The sequence below is a fragment of the Phyllostomus discolor genome, chromosome 5 (genome assembly GCF_004126475.2).
Source record: "Phyllostomus discolor isolate MPI-MPIP mPhyDis1 chromosome 5, mPhyDis1.pri.v3, whole genome shotgun sequence".
Lineage (NCBI taxonomy): Eukaryota > Metazoa > Chordata > Mammalia > Chiroptera > Phyllostomidae > Phyllostomus > Phyllostomus discolor.
This window is the reverse complement of record NC_040907.2, coordinates 32,044,407-32,066,564: the sequence shown is the minus strand read 5'-3', so window position 1 is coordinate 32,066,564 and position 22,158 is coordinate 32,044,407. Positions and strand designations below refer to the sequence as shown.

At 49.3% G+C, this 22,158-nt stretch overlaps 2 protein-coding genes and 1 long non-coding RNA gene across 4 annotated transcripts in view; 2 read left to right on the top strand and 1 right to left on the bottom strand.

The window, feature by feature from the left end:
- Positions 1-3,164: 3,164 nt before the first annotated feature.
- LOC118500601 lies at positions 3,165-13,922 on the bottom strand. Its single transcript, XR_004903174.1, has 4 exons — positions 13,791-13,922; positions 6,975-7,073; positions 4,777-5,400; positions 3,165-3,688 (listed from the first exon to the last, which is right to left on the bottom strand). It is a non-coding gene; the product is annotated as an uncharacterized LOC118500601 (long non-coding RNA).
- On the top strand, positions 13,519-22,019 carry MOB3C (MOB kinase activator 3C). Of its 2 annotated transcripts, none has more exons than XM_028512501.2 (4): positions 13,519-13,751; positions 17,066-17,534; positions 19,597-19,808; positions 20,136-22,019. In XM_028512501.2, the coding sequence occupies exons 2-4, from the start codon at positions 17,117-17,119 to the stop codon at positions 20,163-20,165; spliced, it is 660 nt and encodes a 219-aa protein (XP_028368302.2). In that variant the 5' UTR covers positions 13,519-13,751; positions 17,066-17,116; the 3' UTR covers positions 20,166-22,019. The 2 variants fall into 2 exon arrangements, with proteins under 2 accessions (XP_028368302.2, XP_028368303.2); XM_028512502.2 differs by having other exon boundaries at positions 13,524-13,751; positions 19,606-19,808.
- The window catches only part of MKNK1 (MAPK interacting serine/threonine kinase 1), a 55,975-nt gene continuing 47,387 nt past the window's right edge, over positions 13,571-22,158 (top strand). The window contains exons 1-2 of the mRNA XM_036026029.1: positions 13,571-13,582; positions 16,419-16,420. The gene's annotated coding sequence lies outside the window, so the exon portion shown is untranslated. The remainder of the gene's footprint in view (positions 13,583-16,418; positions 16,421-22,158) is intronic.

Sequence of the window (22,158 nt, the reverse complement as noted above, 5' to 3'; positions counted from 1 at the left end):
ACAGGTAGACAATATTAAAGGCTCAAAGGATATGTGTTCCATGAGAGGAGACACTGTGAGTTCTGAGCTGGCCTCACAATATATACTCATTAACCACTAGCACGCACTACTGGGACTTACCACCTGCCAGGCACTGTGCTAAGCCCTTTACATGGATTATCTTAATCCTTCCAGGAACCCTATAAGGTGGGCAAGAACCTGTTGCTTGGTGAGATGTGCTGTTGCTCTCCTTGTGCCCCACCCCCCGTTCTTCCCCACCTCCAGCTCAGAAAAAGGGCAACCTCTCGATTACCCCAGTCCCAGCTCCAGCAGCCAAATCAGGCCTTAAGAGGTCGTGGGTGACTCCCGAATCAGCCTGCACTCCAAGACTGAGTGTCAGTTTTCCTGCTGTCAGCTAAAGAACAGCTGCACCTATCACACATGTCTGATTCCCCCAAACGTGATTTCAGAAGACATTGTGTTCTAATTAAGGAGGACGTTTCTGTGCTCTTCTTTGCTACGTGGAGCACTTTGGTCTTAGTAATTCTCCTAATGTGACAAGTTGGTGGCAGCATTTCTATCTCTATTCTGCTGGGGAAGAGATTCAGTGCACGAAAAGGGAAGAGATGACTCGAAGGCTGCTACCTGCATCGGGAGCAAAGGCGGAAATGGAAAGTGACTGTCCATGCTCCAGATTCAATGAGGTCATTTGTAACGTCCACTGAGCAGGCTCATCCCTCACATTCACAGGACTACTTCTGAGCTCTTAGAACCTCAGGAACTGGAAGAGTTACAAGAAAAATTGGTTCAAACCAGTTTTGAATCATCCCAAGCTCCCCAAAGTTTTCAGAAGAAAGTCCCTTTGAATCAGCTCACTAGAGCTTCAGGATCTGGTCCCTGGTGACTTCTCTGGGCTCGTATTGTGCTAGGCTCCCACCCACTCCCTTCGCGCCAGTCATTCTGGATAACTGGCAGTTCCTGAATGCACTGTGCCCTTCTTGCCTCTGTTCCGATCTTTTAAAATACTTTTTGCCTACCTCAAATGTCCTTTCCCCCTTCATTAAGTTAATTCTTACTTGTCTTCTAAAGTTCCACTAAAACATCTCTACCAGAGCCTGCCTGACAGTACCCCCTCCATGCTGTCCCCGCCCTGTCATGTGCTCCCCCATGCTTCTCAGCATTTTGTGCTCCTTTACAAGACTGTCTGTCCTGTAGGCCAGACACTTCTCAGAGATAGGGATCCTATCTTACTGGACATCATATGCCCAGTGTCCAGCATGAAGCCTGACATAGAGAGATAAGGTAGCAGCGGATGTTGAAAAAGCTTCTCATGGGTGACTGCTCACCTCACACCACCTGTGTCTACAAGCATTTCTTGCCCAAAGAGCTCCACCCCTACCAAACACCTTGCAATCATGTTCCAGCTGCAGGAGTGGCCATTTTATTATGTTCTCATTGCAGAGGCTACAGGTAGAAAACAAAGCCCAGGGGTCATCAAAGGAGGCATCCAGGTCCAGGGTTTATAAGCAGAAAGAACTAGGAGACAATGAGCAAACTTTTGGGGCAAGACTGTTAATTTAAAGTAGCAGCCTGGCATGTTCAAGCTCTCATCTTGGCTTACCAAGTCTTAACATTAAAAAGGACCTTAGAGACTGCCCAGTCACCAGCTTTCAACTGTGACTGAAGAGATCCCAACAGTTCCTTAGAGGTAGGGACCCTGGGAGTGTAGTCCTTACCCCCAACTCAACAAGAGAAACAGTGTTTTATTTATTGGGCTTCCCATAAGATGTCATTTGAAGAAACAGCTTCCAAAAAAGACTGAAAAATCCCTGGCCTACCTGGTTTAACCTCCCACCCATGACAGCAGCCCTCTAGAACATCCCAAACCACTGGGCAGCTGTTTGAAACCTTCCATAGTCTGGGAGCTCTCTATCCTGCCAGCTGACAGCTCTGAGGGGTAGCAAATCTGCCCAACCCTGCACTGAGTCCAGCCACCTCTCACTCCCCTCTCTGCGGTTCGTTCTGCCCACCATAACAGAGCCCCCCACTTTTCTGCCTCACAGCCTCTCCTACTGATGTATAAAGACAGTTCTCAAGTTGCTTTGGCGTCTCTTCAGCAGATTAAACAACCTTCCATTTTCCCTCTATGTGACCCAAAGCCCCAGCCCCTACTTCTGGACAGGCTAACTTGCCGATGTCTGCCTCACAGTTAGGGCCTAGATTTGAGCCCAAGATAGCCTTGTGGATGACCAGAGTGTATTTAGGATTGCAGTCCTTTGAGAGTAGGTATGGTCCACCCAGCAGTCATCTTCGCACATTGCCACTCACTAAGGTCACCTTACTGACTCCTCCACCTTGCCCTTTCTTCACTGTGATCCCCACTCCGACCCTCACCTGTCTTCCCATGATCCACTGTCAAACATGGCTTTTCCTACCTGGGACCCTTGACTGGGTCTTCTACACATGTCCCTATTTCATTTCATCCAGCTGGTTTCAGCCCAGTCTTCCCATCACATCTGGACATGCATCTTGATTCTGTTACCTAGAACCTGTGTCCCTCCCAAGATGTGCTATTGGGTTGGCCAAAAAGTCCATATGATTTTTTCCATAAAATAAGACACATTTTTCATTTTCACCAATAACTATTGATTTGGATCTTTTGAGTATGTCGACTATCTCCCACGTGGTATAATGTTGATTATTCTCAATCTCTCAACTTGATCACTATCAACTTCAACTGGTCTGCCTGACCATGGAGCATCAGCCAGCGAGAAATATCCAGCACGAAACTTCACAAACCACTTCTGACACATTCGATCAGTCATAGCACCTTCTCCATACACTACACAAATCTTTTTATTTTTTTGCATTTTAGTTGAGTTTTTACCTTTCTTGAACTAATAAAGCATAATATGCCAAAAATATTGCTTATTTTCTACCATCTTCAGTATTAAAGTGGTTACACAACAATTCCCCAATTTTGATGTTTTTTTTCAAATGCATGGTGGGTGATACCACAGCTGTCACAATGCAATTTAATAAAAATTGTTTTGAATGAAATTAAAGACAACTAGGCGCTGCTAGAGCCATCTTATGGGAAAAAGCCAAATGAACTTTTGAGCCAAAAGGCCAACCCAATACTTTTCTCGGTGGGCTTTTATACCTGCCATGGCAGTAATCAGAGGTATGTGGTATCCCATCAAGTGTTTCATTTACCATTTCAGCCATCCTGTCCCGCCCCCAAAATCCTTGCCTCAATTTGAAATATCACTACTTCTGGGTCACCATGATCCCCAGATCACTTTTGTTGTTTTTGTTCCTACCTTCGTGACTTGGCACGAATCGTCACCTCGCATTCTTATTTCTTCAGCCCACATTTATATTCTCTCATCTCAGCCTTGCCTCTGGTTGGTGGGAAGTAGCTGACAGATCTGATATTTTGACACTGATTTTGCAGGGAAAGGGAGGGAGCAGAGAGGTGTTTTGCTGGACCTCACTTGGTGTATGACTCCCAACAGACTGCTTCCACCATTTCAGTTTCTTCCATTTGATGGTCTCCAACAAGACTATGAGGATAACATTACTCCCATTTTACAAATGAGGACACTGAGGAGACAGTATCATAGATGTTAAGAATGAGGCCTAAATTAGAATCCCAGCTCTGCCTCTGGACAAGTTGCTCAGCCTCTCTAAGCCTTTGTGTTCTCATCTGCAAATAAAAAAAATAACAGTCCTATCTCAAAAGTGAAGAAAAGGATCAAATTACATAGTATATGTAGAGCACTCAGCATTATGCGTCACACATAATAAAAGTGCAAAATAGTAGCTGTCAGGTTTACCTTTTTTCCTTTTTGCATGTATTTTTAAGGCTTTTACTGAAAAGGAAGAAAATAACCTTATACATTATCAAGATATCCCAGAGGAAGTGATTTCAATTTATACAGTTCCATCAATAGTGAATAAAAGCGCCAATCTTTCTGAATCTTTGTTATAGATTTGCCTTTTCAAGGCACACATCTCCTATATAGAGGAAGCAGGACCTTCTGCTTCTGGAACATAGACCTTCTACTTTATAGAACACAAGTTTCTCTTCTGTTATTTTTCCTGTGTTATGTCACCAACATCAGAAACTCTCTTCCAAGAATTTAAAGAGGGTTGAGCTATAAGTCATCATTCCAGAGAGTATGGCACTAGGAATTTGGGAATCTCAAGGCTGGATTCACAAACTAGTGGGTAGGAACAAGGAAGGGAAGACTGGGTTAAACCCAGACCACAGAATACAAGTTGGAGCAGTCTCAGTGTCTCTCTCTCTGTCTCTGTCTCTCTCTGTCTCTCTCTCCCTCTCCTTAATCTCCAGCTGGGTAGACCGGTGCCCATACCTGGGCAAGGAGAGGGAGGAGTGAGGGCAGACCAACATCTGGGTCAGGAGCCGGGTGACACTTGGAGTTCCGGGCCAAGGTGCAGGGCCCGCCTGGTTATTTGTGTATGGCTTATCTGACACCAAGTTACTCCTGATTATAGACCTCTACTTATTTAAATCCTTGTCACCTCATTAAATAGTTTACAGCTTAAAAAGACCAGATATAGTTTTCCCTCCTGGCAGGACATCACACTGGAAGAAATTGTGAAAGCTGTCAATTCTTGGGCCCCACCATTGAAATATAGATTCTTTCGGTCTAGGGTGGGGCCTGGAAACTTTTTTTTTTTTAGTTCTTCAGTTAATTTTGAGATCCAGCCTCATTTGGGAACCCCTGCAATAAGTTGGTGATTTTACAACTGAGGAAAAAGGCCCCAGACCTGGCAAGTTGACCTCCCCAATGTCGCACAGGGCATTGGCAGCAATGTTTCTTCTGTCTCTTTGTTGCAAGTTTTCTCTGCATTTTGGTCCCAGGCAACCCAACTGGAAGATATCTGAAGATCAAGGATTTGATTATTGCCTGCTTCTAGGGGAGATTTCTGTGCGGAGACTAGCTGTTTCTAGCATGTCTTGAAAGAGGACCTGGAGGGACAAGAGAGGAAAGCAGAGGCCTTCCCAAACACATGGAGTCCAGATGGCTTCCATGTTTGATTGCGAGAGCTGAGAATTCCGCAGGCTCATGACCCCTGGAGCCAAATGCTGGGTTACCCATTGCCCTGGATTGTCTGTGCCTGGCCCCACAGCTGCATGAAGAACTGTGTGTTGCCGGTGTAGCCGAAGCTCTCCTCCCATCCTGTGTGTGTTTGTTCTTGCCCATGGTAAGGAGGAGAGGGGGCTAATGTATGAGAGCCGGGCAGGCAGCAGGTGAAGGGACAGATGACAACTCAGCTACAGAACTAGGCCGGGAGACACACTCCATTGGAGCTGGGATTGGTTGGCTGGAACTTCCTCACCCAACAGTTTGTCTTAGAGCCAGCAGCCTGCACTATATCCTCTGGATGCCCCTGTGGAGAGGGAGTTGCTGTCAAGGTTAGAGAAACTCTGGGTATCTCAGTGGTGGTGTACCTTGTGCCTTCTTCCTAGAGTGACCACTCTATAAACCAAGTGACCCTCAGATAGCCTTCAGTTTCCTGAACCCCTTCTGCTCTGTGTACTTGGTCTCCTTCCCATCTCTTTCTCCTTTTCTCCCCTCAGCTCACACTAAATGATTTTCTCTCTTGGGTACTCTCTATAGACTGTGTGAACTATGACCTGCCCCAGAAGATTGTGCAAAGGGTATAGAAAGAGGGAGTAAGAAATCTAAGGTGGTGTCAGTTTACTGAGGATGGTCAGAGAACTTAATGCTGTTAATTGCTTTAGCATGGATGCAGGCACAAATGTCTGCATTATCATCCACTTTCCCAGGAGAACATTTTTAGAAATGTCTCTAGCCCCCCTTCAAACTGATTTGTTCTCCTTTCTCTAAGTTATTGGGTGGATCATATGAGATAGCTATTAAACAGTACATCTGCCAAGCACTCAGGCAGTGTAGGACAGAGGGTGGACCTGTGATTGGAGTGAGGAGGCCTGGATTTGAGTCCCAGCTATGCTTCAGTATCAGGCTGTGCTTCTTGGCTGAGTCATTACACAGTTTGAAGTCAATGCTCACTTCCCAGGGTTGTTGCAGGGCTCAAAAATGACAGAAGTGATGAAAGCGTTTTATAAACAAGAAAGTTCCTTATGACTGTCAGGAGTTGCTACAGTGTCCCGTGGGAGACAGTAAAATAAACAAGAGCCCACTTTTCAGGGTTTACAGTCCAGAGGGAAAGGCAGAATCTCAAGGGCTCAACCAAGGAGCATATCTGAAAAGCAATTAAGAATTTTCTATGTCAAGCACTTTCCCTTGAGCAGGGTTGGTTCCAGGCAGCTGGTGTAGGGCAGGAAGACTTCCTGGAAGAGAAGAGCACACCCTTGGTTCCCTTAGCCTTGGGCAAAACTGTGCTCCTACAGCTGCTTCTTGAAAAAGCTCCAAATGCAATCCCATTGAAACCAGAAAAGTCAGCATTCATGCTGCCTGCCACTACCAGAACCAATAAGTAGAGACAAGGACTGAATCTTTATGGGCACTTTATTCAGATGCCAGAGATCTGAGAAGATAGCAGGTTGTACACCCTCAAAAATCATCTTAACATTTCATCTCAAGCCAACATTTTTATAAAGAGAAGAAAGGGTAGGTAAGGGGATTGGAAGAAAGGTTAACTGGGTAAGAATTGCATTTGGGTGGCAACTTTCCTAGTACTTCTGTATCTGTTGATCAACAATTCTGTATCTGCCTCACAGACATTCCCTCCCTGGGACACAACAGCTCAGATACCATCTCCATCACTTGCAGACCCTCTGGGGCACAAAGTTGAATTGCTTGTTCACCTCCTGGAGTCAGTAGGTCATGTATTCCAGTTCCTGGAATAATAGCTTTCCACATGCATTAATCACTTAAGCCTATCAACTCCGGACTAAAACTAAAATCTTTAACTCTCAACTTCCCCTATCACTGTGACAAGCTGGATAACAAATGTGGGAAGTTATAGGTTGTACTTACTATGGAATCCAGACTCCGGGCATACAGTGTGAATGTCCAAGAAGTGAACCCCATCCACACCTGAATTGCTGCTTCCTGGTTGTGTGGGTCACAATTTTCCTGCCAACAGGAAACAAAGCCAAGAAGGGGCCTGGCAGAGTTTGGGGTGTCACCCTAACATATCCAGCATCTTCTTCCCCCTTAAGGGAACTGTCTCTCTTTCCTGACCCTCCATCCCTCCTTCTGGAGGGAAGGACAATTTAACATCTCTAAAAAGACAAACCTCCCCCCTCCTAGGGTTGATAAGAAGAAATGAGAAAATGCACTTCAGGCACAGATATATAGAAGGATTTATACCTTCTATGAATGGTTTTTATTATCATTATTTATCTTTGGGCCAACCCCTTTTACTTCTCGTGCTTCAGTTTTCCCTCATACTCTGAGGAGATTAGACTGTAATAGCCAAGGACCCTTCCCCTTTAAAAGTCACCCCTCCCTGCCTTCCCAGGGCTCTTTAATGATCATCTACAGCCTCATTCTGATGCCCTATAAAGTGGGGCACCTGGGCCTGGGGAAAGTTCCTCAAAAGACTGAAACCGTTGTCATAACCCACAAAGCAAGGTCAAGGTCTGCACCTAGCCCAAATACAGTGCCTCACATCTGATGAGTCCTCAGTAAATGCTCATGGAAGAATGAATGAATGAATAAAAGAAATGGATGTGCTGTTTCCACCCCACCATGCTGTCTCTCTAAGATGTTAAAACTGTATTTATTTACTGCTACTATTAGTAGAAAACATGCTGATGCCTTCTATTAGCAAAAGACATCCCTCTGGGAAATCCCCATTTTTACCTCACCCCACAAGTAATATGGAGACCAGGAAGAGCTTGCCTTAGTCTATTTGGGTGTAACAACAGCATACCATCAATGGGGTGACTTATAAACAACAGAAACTTATTTTTCACAGTTCTGGAGGCTGTGAAGTCCGACATCAAGGCACCCACAGGTTCAGTGTCTGGTGAGGACCTTCCTCCTGATTCATAGGGGGCCCTCTGCTAGCTCTGTCCTCACGTGGTAGGAAGGGAAGGAAGCTCTCTGAGGTCTCTTTTATAAGTGTGCTAATCCCATCACCTCCCACCTTCAAATATCATTGCATTGGGGATTAGGTTTCAACCTAGGAATTTAGGTAGACATAAATATTCAGCCTACCACAGACACTGTCAAACCTTAGTCTTCTGTATAAATATCACTGGAGACTTTTACTAAACAGAGGCTTCCTGCGCCCACTCCAAGGGTGCTGAAATAAAATCTCCAGAAGACAGGCACTGCCTTTTGTGGATTTTCTTTTTGAAATTTTCAAACATCTACTAAAGTCAAGTCAATAGTATAATGAACCCCAAGCCCCTACCATTGAATACAAAATATTTCCAACACATGGCAACACGCTGGTTTCATTTAGATCCCCACCCATGGTCCCTCCAAATCCTGCACAGCATATTGTTTCATCCATACATACCTCTGCTTGTATTTCTAAAGGGCAAGTGCTTTAAAAAATTCCTAAATTAATTAACAATAATTCCTTAATATTATCAAATGCACAGTCGTATTCAAATTTCCCTAACTGTCCCATAACTTTCATTTTTTACAGTTGATTTGTTTAAATCAGGAACCAGAAAAGGCCTACACCTTGCAACTATATTTGTCCAAGTCAGTTTTTTCAACTTTTATTTTTAAATAATTTTAGGCACACATAGAAGTTGCAAAAAATAATAAGAGTTCCCTTAACATCTTATATAACCATAGTATAATTATCAAAACCATGAAACTGACATGAATACAATACAATTCAAACAACAGAATTTATTTGGATTTCACCAGTTGTTGTTTTATTTTCAAGATTTTTTAAATTTATTTTTTAGAATGAGGGGAAGGGAAAAAGAGAGGGAGAGAAACATCAGTATATGGTTGCCTCTCATTTATTTTTTAGAGAGAGGGGAAGGAAGGGAGAAAGGGAGGAAGAGAAACATCAACGTGGGAGAGAAACATCAATCGATGGCCTCTCACATGCCCCCAGTTGGCGACCTGGCCCACAACCCAGGCATGTGCCCTGTCGTGGAATCAAACCGGCAACCTTTCAGTTCACAGGCCTGCACTCAACCCACTGAGCCACACCAGCCAGGGCAGTTGTTACCAGTCTTAATACCTGGTTTGTTTTATTGCTGAGTAGTATTCCATATTAAATTACTTTTAACTTACAGGTTTTGCCTCATCTCTTGTTTCCTTGACATTTATGTGTTAAGAATCTGCCTATAGAATTTCTGTCATTCTGGATTTTGCTGATTTCATGCCCACAGTGTCATTCACTTGTTCCTCTAGTCCCAGTGCTTCCTGTAATGGTCAGATCTCCAGGCTTGCTCGAACTCAGATGGTCCTCTGTAAGGAACATCCCCACAGGAGACTCTAATGCAGGTGTTACTGCATACCCTTGAAGTGCCATGGGGACTGGGGTAGTCTGGAGAGGCTTCCTTAGGAGGAGGGTTTGAACTGGGGTCATGCCCCAGGCAGGCAGCCCCAGAGGCTGAAAGCGAGGCACCTTGGTGGCAGAGGAGGTAGGGCTGGACAGAACTTCCTGTTTAGGCTTCATGGTGGGTTGTATGAAAGGCTGAGCCTGGGACACTGGTAAAGCTGCTGCTGCCCCTCACCCCTTGCTCCCTACCACCAACTATGACCTCCACTCCTGGGATACCTCAGAGCTGGGAACTAAACCAAGTGGTTGGAGGACATGCATCTGGGTAGGGGGCAATGCCCACCAGGCTATGTTGTAGGACAGGTCAGGTTGCGGGGGTGGGGGCAAGGGGTGCTATGAAATATCCTAAGAACCACATGCACACAAGGCTTCCACCACAGTCTCCAGAGGTTCTCTCCCAAGATGGAAGTCCTGAAACCTGGAGAGGTGAGGGCTATGCCTCCAACTCATGGTGTGGGCAGGGAGCTGGGAGGGAAGAGCGACCTTGGAGCACAGAACTCTTGAGTCTTAGGTTCTCAGAGTCAAGAGGGCCCTTCTGCTCTTCAGGGGGACTGAAGCCCTCTGAAGCCCATCTCAAGGTGGGGCTGGGCCACCTTTGCTTTCACATTCTCCCCACCCCTAGCCCTCAAAGTCAGTGCAGCCTTCCAGTCTAAGTGATTGGATGGCCCTGATGTGCCCCATGTCCCCTCATGTTGCCCTAGGTCTCTGCCCCCTATCTTCCAGGACCACAGGGACAGTGCAACACCTCTTCTATACAAAAGCCTGCTAGGGGGTTGAAGGCAGCATCCCCAAAAAGACTGACCACAGCATTCTGCTGATCCTCACAGCTCCTCTGTGGGGCATGTATTGTTGTTTCCATTTTACAAAAGAGGAAATAGGCTCAGAGAGAACAAATGCCTTGTCGAAGGTCACACAGAATTTTAATGCACATTCTTTTCAACATTGTCTTTCAGACTAAAGGAAGTCTAACCTCAATTCCTCTTATTGCAATGAGGGTATTCTTTGTTTTTTCCTTAATGTGCCAGAATGAAAGATACTGCCTTCTGAGCAGGAAAAGGCAGAAGCTGAAATAGAAACGTTTTCTTGAGAGATTAAGGAGAAGGTGGGCCCCATCAGGCTACAGGAGTTTCCAGAAGCTTGGTGGGGTGGTCTGGGGGTGCTGTAGCTCATTCTGAGAGTAGTGTGGGGATGGGGGGATTTTTGTGGCCTAGGAGGGGCTGGGAAGTCCCCAGGGAGAGGCTATACTGTATCAGTGGAGAGTCACTGGGTACAGGCCCACAGAAGCAAGGGCAGGAAGCTGGTCCTGATAAGGCACTCAGTATGGTTTGGCTGGAAGATGCTTTTGTGGTGCAGATGAGGAAAGTTGAGGCCGAAAGGGGGTCAGAGGCTTTCCTAGAGACACACAGCAGGGCCGCTTGGAGCTCGCATGGAAGGGTCACATTCCTGGATGGTGCAGGAGCTGGGTTTTCAATAGCTTTCACCAAGCTTCAGAGACAGGGCCTTATCTGAGTCACTCGTCATACTCAGGACACAGTGGCAAGGAACAGTGCCCGTCTTGTATAGCTCTCGGTGTTATATGGTTACAGCACACTATCAGGGAGGACAGGAGGAACTCAAGGTCACACAACTAATACATGGGAAAGCCAGGACTTTGTTTTCAAAGGTCTGGATCTTCTCAGCCCCAGCAAACCTTCCTGTAAAAACATGGTAACTCTAGCCCAGAGAGCCACAGGAAGAAGGTACAGGTATTTAAAGGATCTGGGCTGTCTCTGGCTTCCCCCAACCCTTCAACCTGTCAGCTAATACTGGGCAAACACCACAGCTCTGTAGGGGAGCTGGCAACCTCTGAAGTTCTTTCTAAATGGATCAGCCATATTTCCCACAATGTAAGATTCTGTACTTTTCACTCTTCACCAGGCAAATTCCTGCCCATCCTATAAACCCAGTTGGAGGTACAGCAAATAACCATGTACAAAGCCACAGAAGGAGTCACATCACATTCCAAAGAATCTTACAGACCATGATCTCCAACCACAATGCAATATAATTAGAAGTCAGCTCAAGAAACATAAACCTCCCATAGGATAAGAAACTAAAAAACACACTTCTAAATCATCCATGGGTTAAAGAGGAAATGACAATGAAATTATGAAACATTTAGAAGTGAATAAGAAAAGCACAAAGCAGTGTCTGTTTCCTCTGTGAGTAGAAGTCCCTGAGTTCACGTGCCAAGTGCCTTCCATTGCCCCCAGATACCCTCTCCACCCTCCTGTACCCAGCTCTAGGCCCCAGGAGGCTGACTTCTGTGGGCAGATCAACAGGTTTCCTGTCCTTGGCTTCAAGAGTAGGAGTTTGCCAGTGGGGAAACCTGGCTGGAAGTCAAAGGAAAGGAGGCAGGGAAGGTCCCTTTAGACTCCCAGTCCTTTGCAGTATGAGTGCTGTGGGCTGGATATGCCCCTCGAGCTTAGGCCACAGCGCCAGTCAGAAGCCTCCTCCTCACATCTCCCCTTTTGGCACTCCCTCCCAGCACCCCTTCAGCGAGGGGTGACAGCTTCAGCCTAGAGCGAACACTGAAGGGCCAGCCCACTGGCAGTGCCCTGTCTGCGTGGTTTCCGTGTACCCTGACTATACCTCCAAAAAGAGCCTTCTTTAAATTCTCCTCAAGTGCCCAGCTTGGGTGTTCCATGTGTTTTCTGCAGTTAACCCGCTCTCACAAAGTGCTCCCCATCATGTTCTCACTTCTGGATGACTGACCTCTGACCTTGTGTTATCTCAGTGTGTTGTCCCCCTTGCTGACCTGTTGTCAGCTAAGGTCAGCAACTAGGGCAGCTTTATCACCCGACATGCTGCTCTCAGTGTACAGAGTCATGCTTAATAAAGGGGATTGATTAGGGTATCAAACAAAAGAAAGACTAGATTTGAACCTCTTCTGCATACACTAGAGCACACACGTGTTTATAGGGGTTTGAGGTAGAGCTAAGGACCCACACAACAGGAAACCTAGCGGGAGATAGAGCAAATGAACTTTAGGCCCAGGAACAAATAGGTGCTCAACAAAAGAAAGAATCTTTGGTTCCATGAGCTGAGATTCTTCAGGATGCAGCATGTTCTCAGGCCATAAAGCAAGCAGAAGATCCAGACACAAGGGACGGAAGCCCAGTAAGCATCTGCGCCGCAGTCAAGGTCTTCCTCCAGCCGCCAGCTCTCCCCTGCTCCTGCCTACTCGTCTCCTGCACCCCACCAGGGTGACTTCAGCAACCAGTCAGTCTTCTTTGGCCCTCCCACTCTAGAAGGCTTTCAACCTTCCCTCCCAGCCCACGACAGCCACCTGCTCCCTGGGCCTGGGTCCCACAGTGTGATTGGGTGCTGGTGTCAGATATCTGTCTGCCCTCGGGGAGGAACCCAAGTAGAAAGATGGGAAGAGCAGATCAGGTCTTGAGGGGTTTGGATTCAGTTGGAAGGAAGGAGGGAAAGAAGACATTCCAAATGGGAACAGCTGGAAATTGGGTGACTTCAGGTAAGGAGGGAGGAGAATCAGTCCAATCTGAGTAAGGACCCCAGCCCTTGTGGGGCAGGTGACAGTCTGTGATCTGTGCATTCTTCAGGACCAGTCCTTTCAGTGCTGGGGCGAGGGACTCATGAGTGAGTCCCAAGGTATTCATTCATTATTCAACAAGTAGGTATTAAGTGCCTGCTGTGTGCCAGGCACTATGCCAAGAGCTGAGGATATGGAAATGTATAGGGCAGAACTGGTCCCTTACTGAGCTCCAGCACAAGTGAAAACAGGCATGATTCTGGGAGAGCAAGAAAACCACTATTATCTATCAGCGCTTTTGTTTCTGCTCCAAACAGAGGCTGAACTTGTCCCCATTTTACAGCGGGGAAAGCCGAGGCTGCCTCCTTGGCAGAAGGCCAAGCAGACACTGAAAGGGCCAGCAAATCCTTTGCCCAATGGGAAGTTAGGAGCACGATAAGGACTTTCCGGAAAGGCGACGACAGAGAACTCGTCTGTTTATGGGGTGGGGGGATCTCCCACACCCCGCCCCTTCCCCGCCCCTAGGCCGCAGCGAGGCTGGGCCGGGAGGGCCGGGGCGGAGCTGGCGTCGCTTCGGGGGCGATAGGGCGACCGTGGCCCCGCAGGGCAGGCGGAAGGACTGTCGAGAGAACCGGCAGAGCGGGAGGGCCGGCAAAAGGAGGTGACCCAGCGCGTTGGGGATGTGACCCACGGCCAAACGAGGGACGACTCGCACTAACCCACCCAGGCGGACCCCGTGAGTGAGCACCGCGCCCTGAACGTCGCCCCTCCCCACCCCAGCGAACACGACCCAGGCTTGCTTCCACTTTCATTTCTCCGGCCGACCCGGCGTGGCGCCCTGGGGCCACCTCTGCCCGAAGGCAGGTTGGCTACAGACCTCGGTCCGGGGTCCGAGGCTCAGAGCAGCGAAAGTCGGGGTTGGGTTGCCAGTGTTTGAGGGGGGCGTGTCTTCGAGAGCGGAAACGTCAAGTTTTCACCTCTGGGTCCTATGACCCGTCTGTCCTGGCAGCTGGGCAGCAGAGGGGTGGTGGAAAACGACGACAGAAGGGTGGGATTGGGTGGCCAAGTGTTGCGGGCACGACGCAGACTCAGTCCAGAGTACAGAATCTCTACCTCTACTTTACTCTTGGATCTCTGCCTTGCTGGGATTCGCCCCTCCTTCCACCCTCACATACACGTTGCACAGCTCTAGGCTGGATTCTAGGTTCAGACTGGAGCCTGCTGGAGGAATTGCAGGTGTGGCCCTGGCAGGGGGCTAAGTGTCAGAAACAAGAAGGGTCATTCTGTGGACTTCATTTGGGAAGCCCAGCTGCCCAGACAGGGTGTGAGCCGTCACTGACCACTTTAGGGGTAAAAGGACACCCAGAGTTAGGAAACAGGGACTAAGAGGGGCAATAGCCTTGTTTCAGGGAGGGAACAAAGGCTCTCTGAGGGGCAGAAACTCAGGAAGGGCACGGGAGTGGGCCAGTGAAGAGAAACAAGTGGCATGAATAGAGGGGCACCTGTCCATTCCCCCACCCCCAAACTTACATTTTCCTGGGAAAAAGACCTAGGCCTTGAAATTCTACAGCAGGAAGGTGAGACTCTAGCTCACTGGTCAGGACACCCAAGTTGCTGTAGGGGCAGCAGGGAAGGCTCAGCCTGCTGGAACGGGAATTAGGTTGGTCTAATTGGTGGGAAGATGCTTCCCCTCTCCCTCCACTCCTCTCCTTTCCCCTTTTCTCCACAAGACCAATGACCAGCTAGTGCAGCCAGTGCAAGAAAATTGTCCTTTTTTCTTGTCTTTGGCTGAGCCCTACCTTATCCCACTTCCCAGTTCTGCCTATAACTTGCTATGTGTACAAGAAGTAGATTGGCCAATTGATCTCTGGGAGCTATTTCAGTCCTAAGATTCTCGATTGTAAGCTTTCCTTAAAACCTAAGCATTGATTAGGTGCCTGGCCGTGACCTAGGCTGGGGGAAAGAGGGGCGGAGAGGGTGTAGAGACTGCAATGGTAGCCTCCACTCAAGGAGAAAGAGATCTGGGTTTAGTAGAGGGGGTTGTTGGAGGAGGTAGCATTCAACCTGACCATGTGTAGCTAGGCAAAGAGTCCAGTATAAGAAAACTCAGGGGCAGGAGTCGGGTGGGAGGATGGCATGTTCAGGGGTCGTCAAGAAGCCCAGGGTGGTTGGTGTAGGGAAGTGGGGCAGGAAAGGTGGGGTAAGGTGTTGAATGCCAGGGTGAGGGTCTGTTGACAACTGTCAGTAAAGAGGTCTGAGCGAAGGTGAAGAGGCCAGGAACCCCACTAATTGAAATGTGAGAGATTTTGGAAGCACCAGCCCCAAGCAGAGTTTAGAATGCAGGTGCCAAGTGGAGTGTGGAAGTCACCTCATCTTGGGTCAGGCAGCTCAGGTTCTACACTGGGGACTTCTTTGCAGGAGAGGGCAAGGGGCAGGGGATGGATGAGATGACCTGCCATATCTTTGAGGGTTTTTTTCCAAGAAGACAAAATCCTGCTGGGAGACCTACCCCTACTCTCCAAGTTCCTCTCATTTTATTTGACTGTTCGCCTCCTGGCCCGCCTATTATGGGTACTATGAAGATCCCCTGTTCCGAACTGCTCTGCTAGCATGACTTATTGCTTGACGTGACATCTCCCCTAACCCATATGTACTGTGCCTTTGGTTACAACTAATTGTCACCTTGTTCCCATCCTCCTTCCCCAATCCTGTTCCAGTATTACTAGAGACATGAGCAAGGAAAATGCTCCAACGTCAGCTCTGAGATCAAGGCCAGGCTTTGTTTGTGACTATATTCAAGCTTCACTATAGGGCTAGAGCCAGCACTCTCATTAACCAGGGTCAAAGCCAGGTCAGAGTTCACCCTGGAGCCCAAGCTCAGTACTTGTTATACATTCAGTGCTCAGTCTGGGGTCAGGGTCAATGCTCAATCTGTGGCTAAATTCCAGCTTTGGTAGGTACCTGGGTCTGCATTTCCTGAGAGCTCACACATTCACAGAGGAGATGAGAGCCTGCCCCATGAGTCCCAGAAGCCTGGCCTGCATCACAGTGACCCAGGAAGTTACAGGGACCAAGTGCATGCCTGCTTCAGCCATGGTAGTGCTGGGCCTAGAACCCAGAGATTCTGCCTCTAAGCTTGGGGCTCTGATTTCTGTCCCCAAAGTCTGCTCTGAGTCTGGGATCCTTCAATTCTAAAAGGCAAAGCAAATTCATCAGAATTCTAGATGGTCCCAGCTGGGTGGATCTGACTGCATTCCTACCTCCCTGTTCCAGGCACATAGTAGGTGTTCCAGGAATGCCTACTAAGGGTCAGGTGCAGAGGGAGGGGCCAGTGGCTTATTAGGGTGTCTTGCCTGGAGGAGGCTGGCTTGTGGAAAGGATCTCCAGCCACTGTTGGAGGAAGTGGTGTCCTTCTAGACCTGCCTGCCACCTCCCTCTCTCCTCCAGTGCCTGCAGCCACACTCACAGGCCACCCAGATGGCCATATGAGGTCCCTTTCCTCTTTCAGGGTAATAAAAGGAAAGGACATTTTTGGTAGAAAAGTCCCTCCTGCTCCCTGGGAATTCCCGGTGGCCGGATGGACGAGATATCCCAGAGGAAGCTGAGGGCCGGCCCGCCCCCTACCACAGCACAATGCAGCCAGGCTCTCCCACGCTGCACCAGCTGGCCTGTGGGGCCTCCAGAGGTCGTCTTGTCCAGGCCCCTGCCTCCTAGCAAGCCTGCAGGAAGCCTCTGCCACCTCTCTACCAGTCAACAGCAAGTCTGAGGAGCACCTCTCCGGAGCCGAGGCCCAGTCCTGTCTGAGATGCTGTGAATGTGGAGAGGAAACAATAAGATGGCAGGGCTGTGGTTCTTGACAGGCAGAGATAGGGAAACTTGGAAATAGGGCAGGGGTGCTGGACAGAAGGGATTAAAGGATTTAGAATCCAGCCAGAGGCTGCAGAGGTGGGCCAAAAGCTGAGAGGTAAGAGGGAAGTGATGTGTTGGGAAGTCAAAGCACATTTGGTAAGGACCTGACCACCATGCTCTCCCATGCCCTTGGCCCTGCAGGTCATCCTCAGGTCCTTCCCCTGGACACCTGTCCCTCGGCCCGGTCTGGCCATGGCGCTGTGCCTGAAGCAGGTGTTCGCCAAGGACAAAACATTCCGGCCACGGAAGCGCTTTGAGCCGGGCACACAGCGCTTTGAGCTGTATAAGAAGGCACAGGCATCGCTCAAGTCCGGCCTGGACCTGCGCAGTGTGGTGAGGCTGCCGCCGGGAGAGAATATTGACGACTGGATCGCAGTGCACGTCGTGGACTTTTTCAACCGCATCAACCTCATCTACGGCACCATGGCTGAGCGCTGCAGCGAGACCAGCTGCCCGGTGATGGCCGGCGGGCCCCGTTACGAGTACCGCTGGCAAGATGAGCGCCAGTACCGGAGGCCGGCCAAGCTCTCCGCACCGCGTTACATGGCTTTGCTCATGGACTGGATCGAGGGTCTCATCAACGATGAGGACGTCTTTCCCACTCGCGTTGGTGAGTGCCACCTGGCAGGCAGGTCAGGGAGGAAAAGAGTTACCAGAACCCATTTCACAGATAAGCCATTTGGTCTGATATAGCAGTTGGACACAGAGGGCGGGGGGAGGGGCAGGAAGCGGGCAAGGGGGACATAGTGTAATTTTCATCCCCATTTTGTGGAGGAGGAAACAGGCTCAGACAGGCTCATCTCTGGTCAAAATCAGGCATCATGACCTCGGACTCCCTGACTCCGAGTTTGGCAGTCTTCTTACCTACAGCTTGAATGTCCCTCCAGAGAAGACCACTATGATTCTCAGAACCTTCCAGAAGAGGTGTTTCAAGGTGCTCCTTGCAGGTTACCCTGCTTGGGCTGATCTGACTTGCAGCCTTCTGGGAGTTCCTGTCCCCGGAAATGGAAGAGGGTGGGGATTGGGTGTGCCTGATGGTATCTCTACCTCAGGGGCCTCTGAGGGCAGAATTTTTCCTTGTCAGACCCAAGGCTTGGAGACTTTTCCTATCTCAACTGGGCAGCCTGGGCGGATGAGGGTGGGTAGAGGAGAGGAGTGATATCTCCCTGGCCCTGCTTCCCCACCCAGGGCCATCAAGAAGGGGTGATGGTATGGCACTGTTCATCCCAGGAGCCCCACCCCCACTTGGCCTCTTATTCATCCCTGTCAAAGCATTGGGAATCACAGGTGGGTGGGGCAGGGCAGGCAAGCCCAGAGGGGAGAAGTCTGAATGCTGAGGGAGCTGAGCACTGAGTCACAATTCAATGCTTGAGGTCCCTCCACAGCCAGTGGCGTGTCATTTCCTGCACTACCATACCCAGCAATGGGTATCTTCATTTCACACAGGAGGACACTGAGGCCAAGAGAGGGACAGTGCACTGAATCAGGAGGGATTCAGAACTGCAGCTCAGGTCTCTTGGGGCCTAGGCCCCAAGTCTAAATGGGCAGGACAAGTCCAGGGAACCTGGGTTGGGCCTGGAAAGGCTGACGGAGAAGCAGGGCTCAACCCTTCCTGAGAGCAGTGTGGAAGGGGAAGAAATCTATGGAGTGGGGTGGGCCAATGTTGGCCTGTGTCTGGGCTCTTATTCCCTTCTAGCCTTAATCCCAGGCCTGTGAAAACCCCAGACATCTGTACCTTACCCCTGGGATGGCAGAAAAGAGGGCCTAGTCACCAGGCTCTCCACCTGGAGCATGGGAGAAGTTGTGTGAAACTGTCTTTTTCACAGGTCCTATAGCTTTTCTCGAGCAGGGTCTGTGGCATTTATCTCAGAGGGGTGCTGCAGTGTAGTGCAGAGAGGGTTTGAATCCTGCCTCCAGTCCATACTAGTTAACAGTAAAGTGGTCTTGGGCAAGTGGCTCCACCTTTATGCATCTCCATTCTACCAGGTCTAGAGTGGCTGTCATACCAGGCGAAAGGTGCAACGGGCCCAGCACAGGGCCTGGCTCACAGATGAATATTTGAAGGAATAAGAGATACCTGAACTAGTTCTTGAAGACTTAATATTTCTCAGGATTAGGGTTCTGGGGGCTGAGTTGTGAAGGTGGCCAAGTGGAAGGAGTTGGGATGAAGCTAGAGAGAGAGGCCAGGATCCCGAAAGGCTTGAGCAGGTGCCATGCTGAGAAGTTAGGACTTAATCACCGACGCCCATGTTTTTAAAAATGGATCCCAGATGTTGACGGACTCCCCTTGGAACTGTATCCAAGGCTGTCATGTGAGGGTACCTACAGATGCATATGTTTCTGGGGAGAATTTGGGCATTTTTTTCTTTCATGATACTCTAAGAAGGGGTTGGTCAGTAACCCCCAACCAGGTGGCAGAGATCTGCTTGGAGTCATGGAAAAAAGGGGAAGAGGGTTTGTATTTCAGCAGAAATGGGCAAAATCAGATTTGTGCTTTATTAAAAAGGGAAGTATTGGGGGGAAGCAAGTCACAATCTCCCTCTGTCTCCCACAGGGAAGTGTGCTGGGGAAGAGGCCATCCTAGCAAAGCTTGCCTATATGCGGGAGGGCAGGGCTGGGCAGGGTTTCATACCAGGATCCTGATCCCTCCCCTCGACTTCTACCCATCACTGGCCCCCTAGGTGTTCCCTTTCCCAAGAACTTCCAGCAGGTCTGCACCAAGATCCTGACTCGCCTCTTCCGCGTCTTTGTTCACGTCTACATCCACCACTTCGACAGCATCCTCAATATGGGGGCTGAGGCACACGTCAACACCTGCTACAAGCACTTCTACTACTTCATCCGCGAGTTCAGCCTGGTGGACCAGCGGGAGCTAGAGCCACTGGTGAGGCCAATCCCTTACAATCTGCTCTCCCCCACCAGGGCTGGCCTCTGAGTTTTTGGATCCAAAGGCTACCTGCTTTAGGAAAATGCAATATCCAAGTGGATAAATTAGGGAAAGGCAATTCATTTAAAAGTGACTTTGTACCTTAATAGAGAATTCATTCAACTGTCAGTTTACAAACCCAGATCTGCAGCCTGGAATTGGGGTGGGGGGAACAGGAAGGGACCAGGTTTGGGCAGAAGAGCCCTGTGGTTTGGGAAGGGGCTGCTGTCAGGTTGAGCTCTGAGTGACACTTCCCCTGCCTCCCCTAACTTTGTGTCTCTACAGAAGGAGATGACAGAGCGGATCTGTCACTGAGCCTAGGCCTGGACACTGTTGCTCATCAGATGATCGTCTGAATATAGAGTGGCTGGGGAGGGGACCCTCAGGAGTCTGGTGGCGGAGGAACCTGAAGGTCCTAGGGCCCCTCCACACACCCAAAGCCTCTGGACCTCTGGTTCTCCGGAGTCCACCCACATGTCCCCTGACTGCTTGTGAGTGGAGAAGGGGAGAATTTAAAGGTGGGCAAACAGAAGGAAAGGAATTGCTAAACCTCTGACATAAAGTCTGGGGGTGGGGTAGGCTAGAGGGTTTCCACTCTGATACTTGACCCTTCCATGGTGGTTCCTAAGCCTATCTGGGCAACATACACGTGGCTGAGGTGATGGCAAGAAAGATATGAGAGAGAGCAGCCTGTGTGTGAGTGAGCACAGATGACTCTGTGTGTGTGTGAGTGTGTGTGTGTGTGTGATTTTGGCTGTGGGTGTGTCTGTGAGAGTTAGCCACCTTAGACCCTCCCTGGCACATAGTGGGACCTCATAAATGTTAGGCAAATGGATGGATGGGTCGAAGGAACGAAGGAGCAAAGAAGGGAGGAAGGAGAGCTTGGGACCATCAGACTACGACCACTGTAGGAGTAATGACAGTTCACTGTCCCCAATCGTTGTGTCCCACAGTGTGTGCAAGTGTGCAAATTGTGGTTGCAGATAGATACAGCTCCCTGTTTGAACCTTCTAAGCTACCTTCTTCCATCAGCATGAATTCTGGGGAGTTGTGGGGAGGTGGGAAGGGGGGCCTTGCTCTGGGTACTGAAATCCCTGGCCCACCACAGGCACAGGTTCTGATTGCTCATCAGCTGTCATTTCACTCATTCCTCTGCCTCCAGAAAGGCCAGATTACAGACAGTCTCCTGGAGGTTGGGGGTGAACTCTCACATCCACAAAGGTCCTCTGGTCCTTAAATTGGGAATCACACACTCCAGGCCTAGCTCCTAGGATTTATATAGACTTGGCTCCCAGGATCTGAAGCCCAGCACAGTATAACCATCCAACCCAAGGATCCAGTGGAACTTGAATTGGGAAACTCTGGAATCTTGTCTCCATCCTGGCACATTAAGGACCACATGAATAGTGAATGGACTCTTCCAGGCTTGGAGAGCCCCCATCCTGCAAGTACTTGCCTTCCCAACCATCTCAAGACATTGAACCTGGTTGTCTCTCAGAGCATAGCTGTTCACAGAGAAACTGGGATGTTCATTCAATACTCCATTACTCAGCCCCTTAATGCCCAGCTCTGTGCCCACACCTGCAGGTGGGGAAATTGAGGCAGGGACAAGGCTCTTTCCTCCCAGAGACTCCTTGCTGGGAGGCCAGGATGGAGAGCCAGAAAAGACGTGAGGATCATCCAGTCTCACAGAGTCCTCCACGTACATAAGAGGAAACTGAAGCCAGAAAAAAAGGAGGGAGAAGCTATCCTAGGCTTCACTGCAAGGCTTTGTGGAGCTGGAGTAGAAACCAGGTTCCTGACTCCTGCCCCATGGCCTGTGGATTGCTACAGAGGCAGATGAGAAGCACATGGAAAGAGGGTCTGACAGCCCCTCTCCAGGACACAACTATTCCTACTTTGAGCAAGGATTTCTAGCCTAATGCCAACGTGCCCCACTTTCCCTCAGGTCTGCTAGAGTTATCTGCTGAGCCCAGCCTCCAAAGTCAAGGCCCTCTCTATGGCCCAGCAGCTGACTGATCTCTGGGGAAGCAGATGGGACTCCTGGAGCCAGCTAGCTGGACCTGGGACTGCTGCCTCTAGAGAAGTTCCCAGGAGAAACATACTGGCCCAGAGTTTTGCCAAAGGCTCTGGAGTAAGGGTGTCAAAGATCCCCCCAGGGAGGATTATGGATTGGAAAATGAATTCTAAGCTGTTGCCAGTGCTAATTGCAGAAGGGGGTGAAGGGGTGGGGAGGGAGGGGGGAAATCTATTTTTGTAAAACAGAGGGAAGACTTCATTGTTGTTATTTTTGGTAAAATAAAGGAGG

Coding starts and splice junctions, on each gene's coding strand:
- MOB3C (XM_028512501.2), top strand. CDS start 17,117: ATGGCGCTGTGCCTGAAGCAGGTGTTCGCCAAGGACAAAACATTCCGG. Junction 17,535..19,596: donor CGTCTTTCCCACTCGCGTTG/GTGAGTGCCACC, acceptor TACCCATCACTG/GCCCCCTAGGTGTTCCCTTT. Junction 19,809..20,135: donor AGCGGGAGCTAGAGCCACTG/GTGAGGCCAATC, acceptor GTGTCTCTACAG/AAGGAGATGACAGAGCGGAT.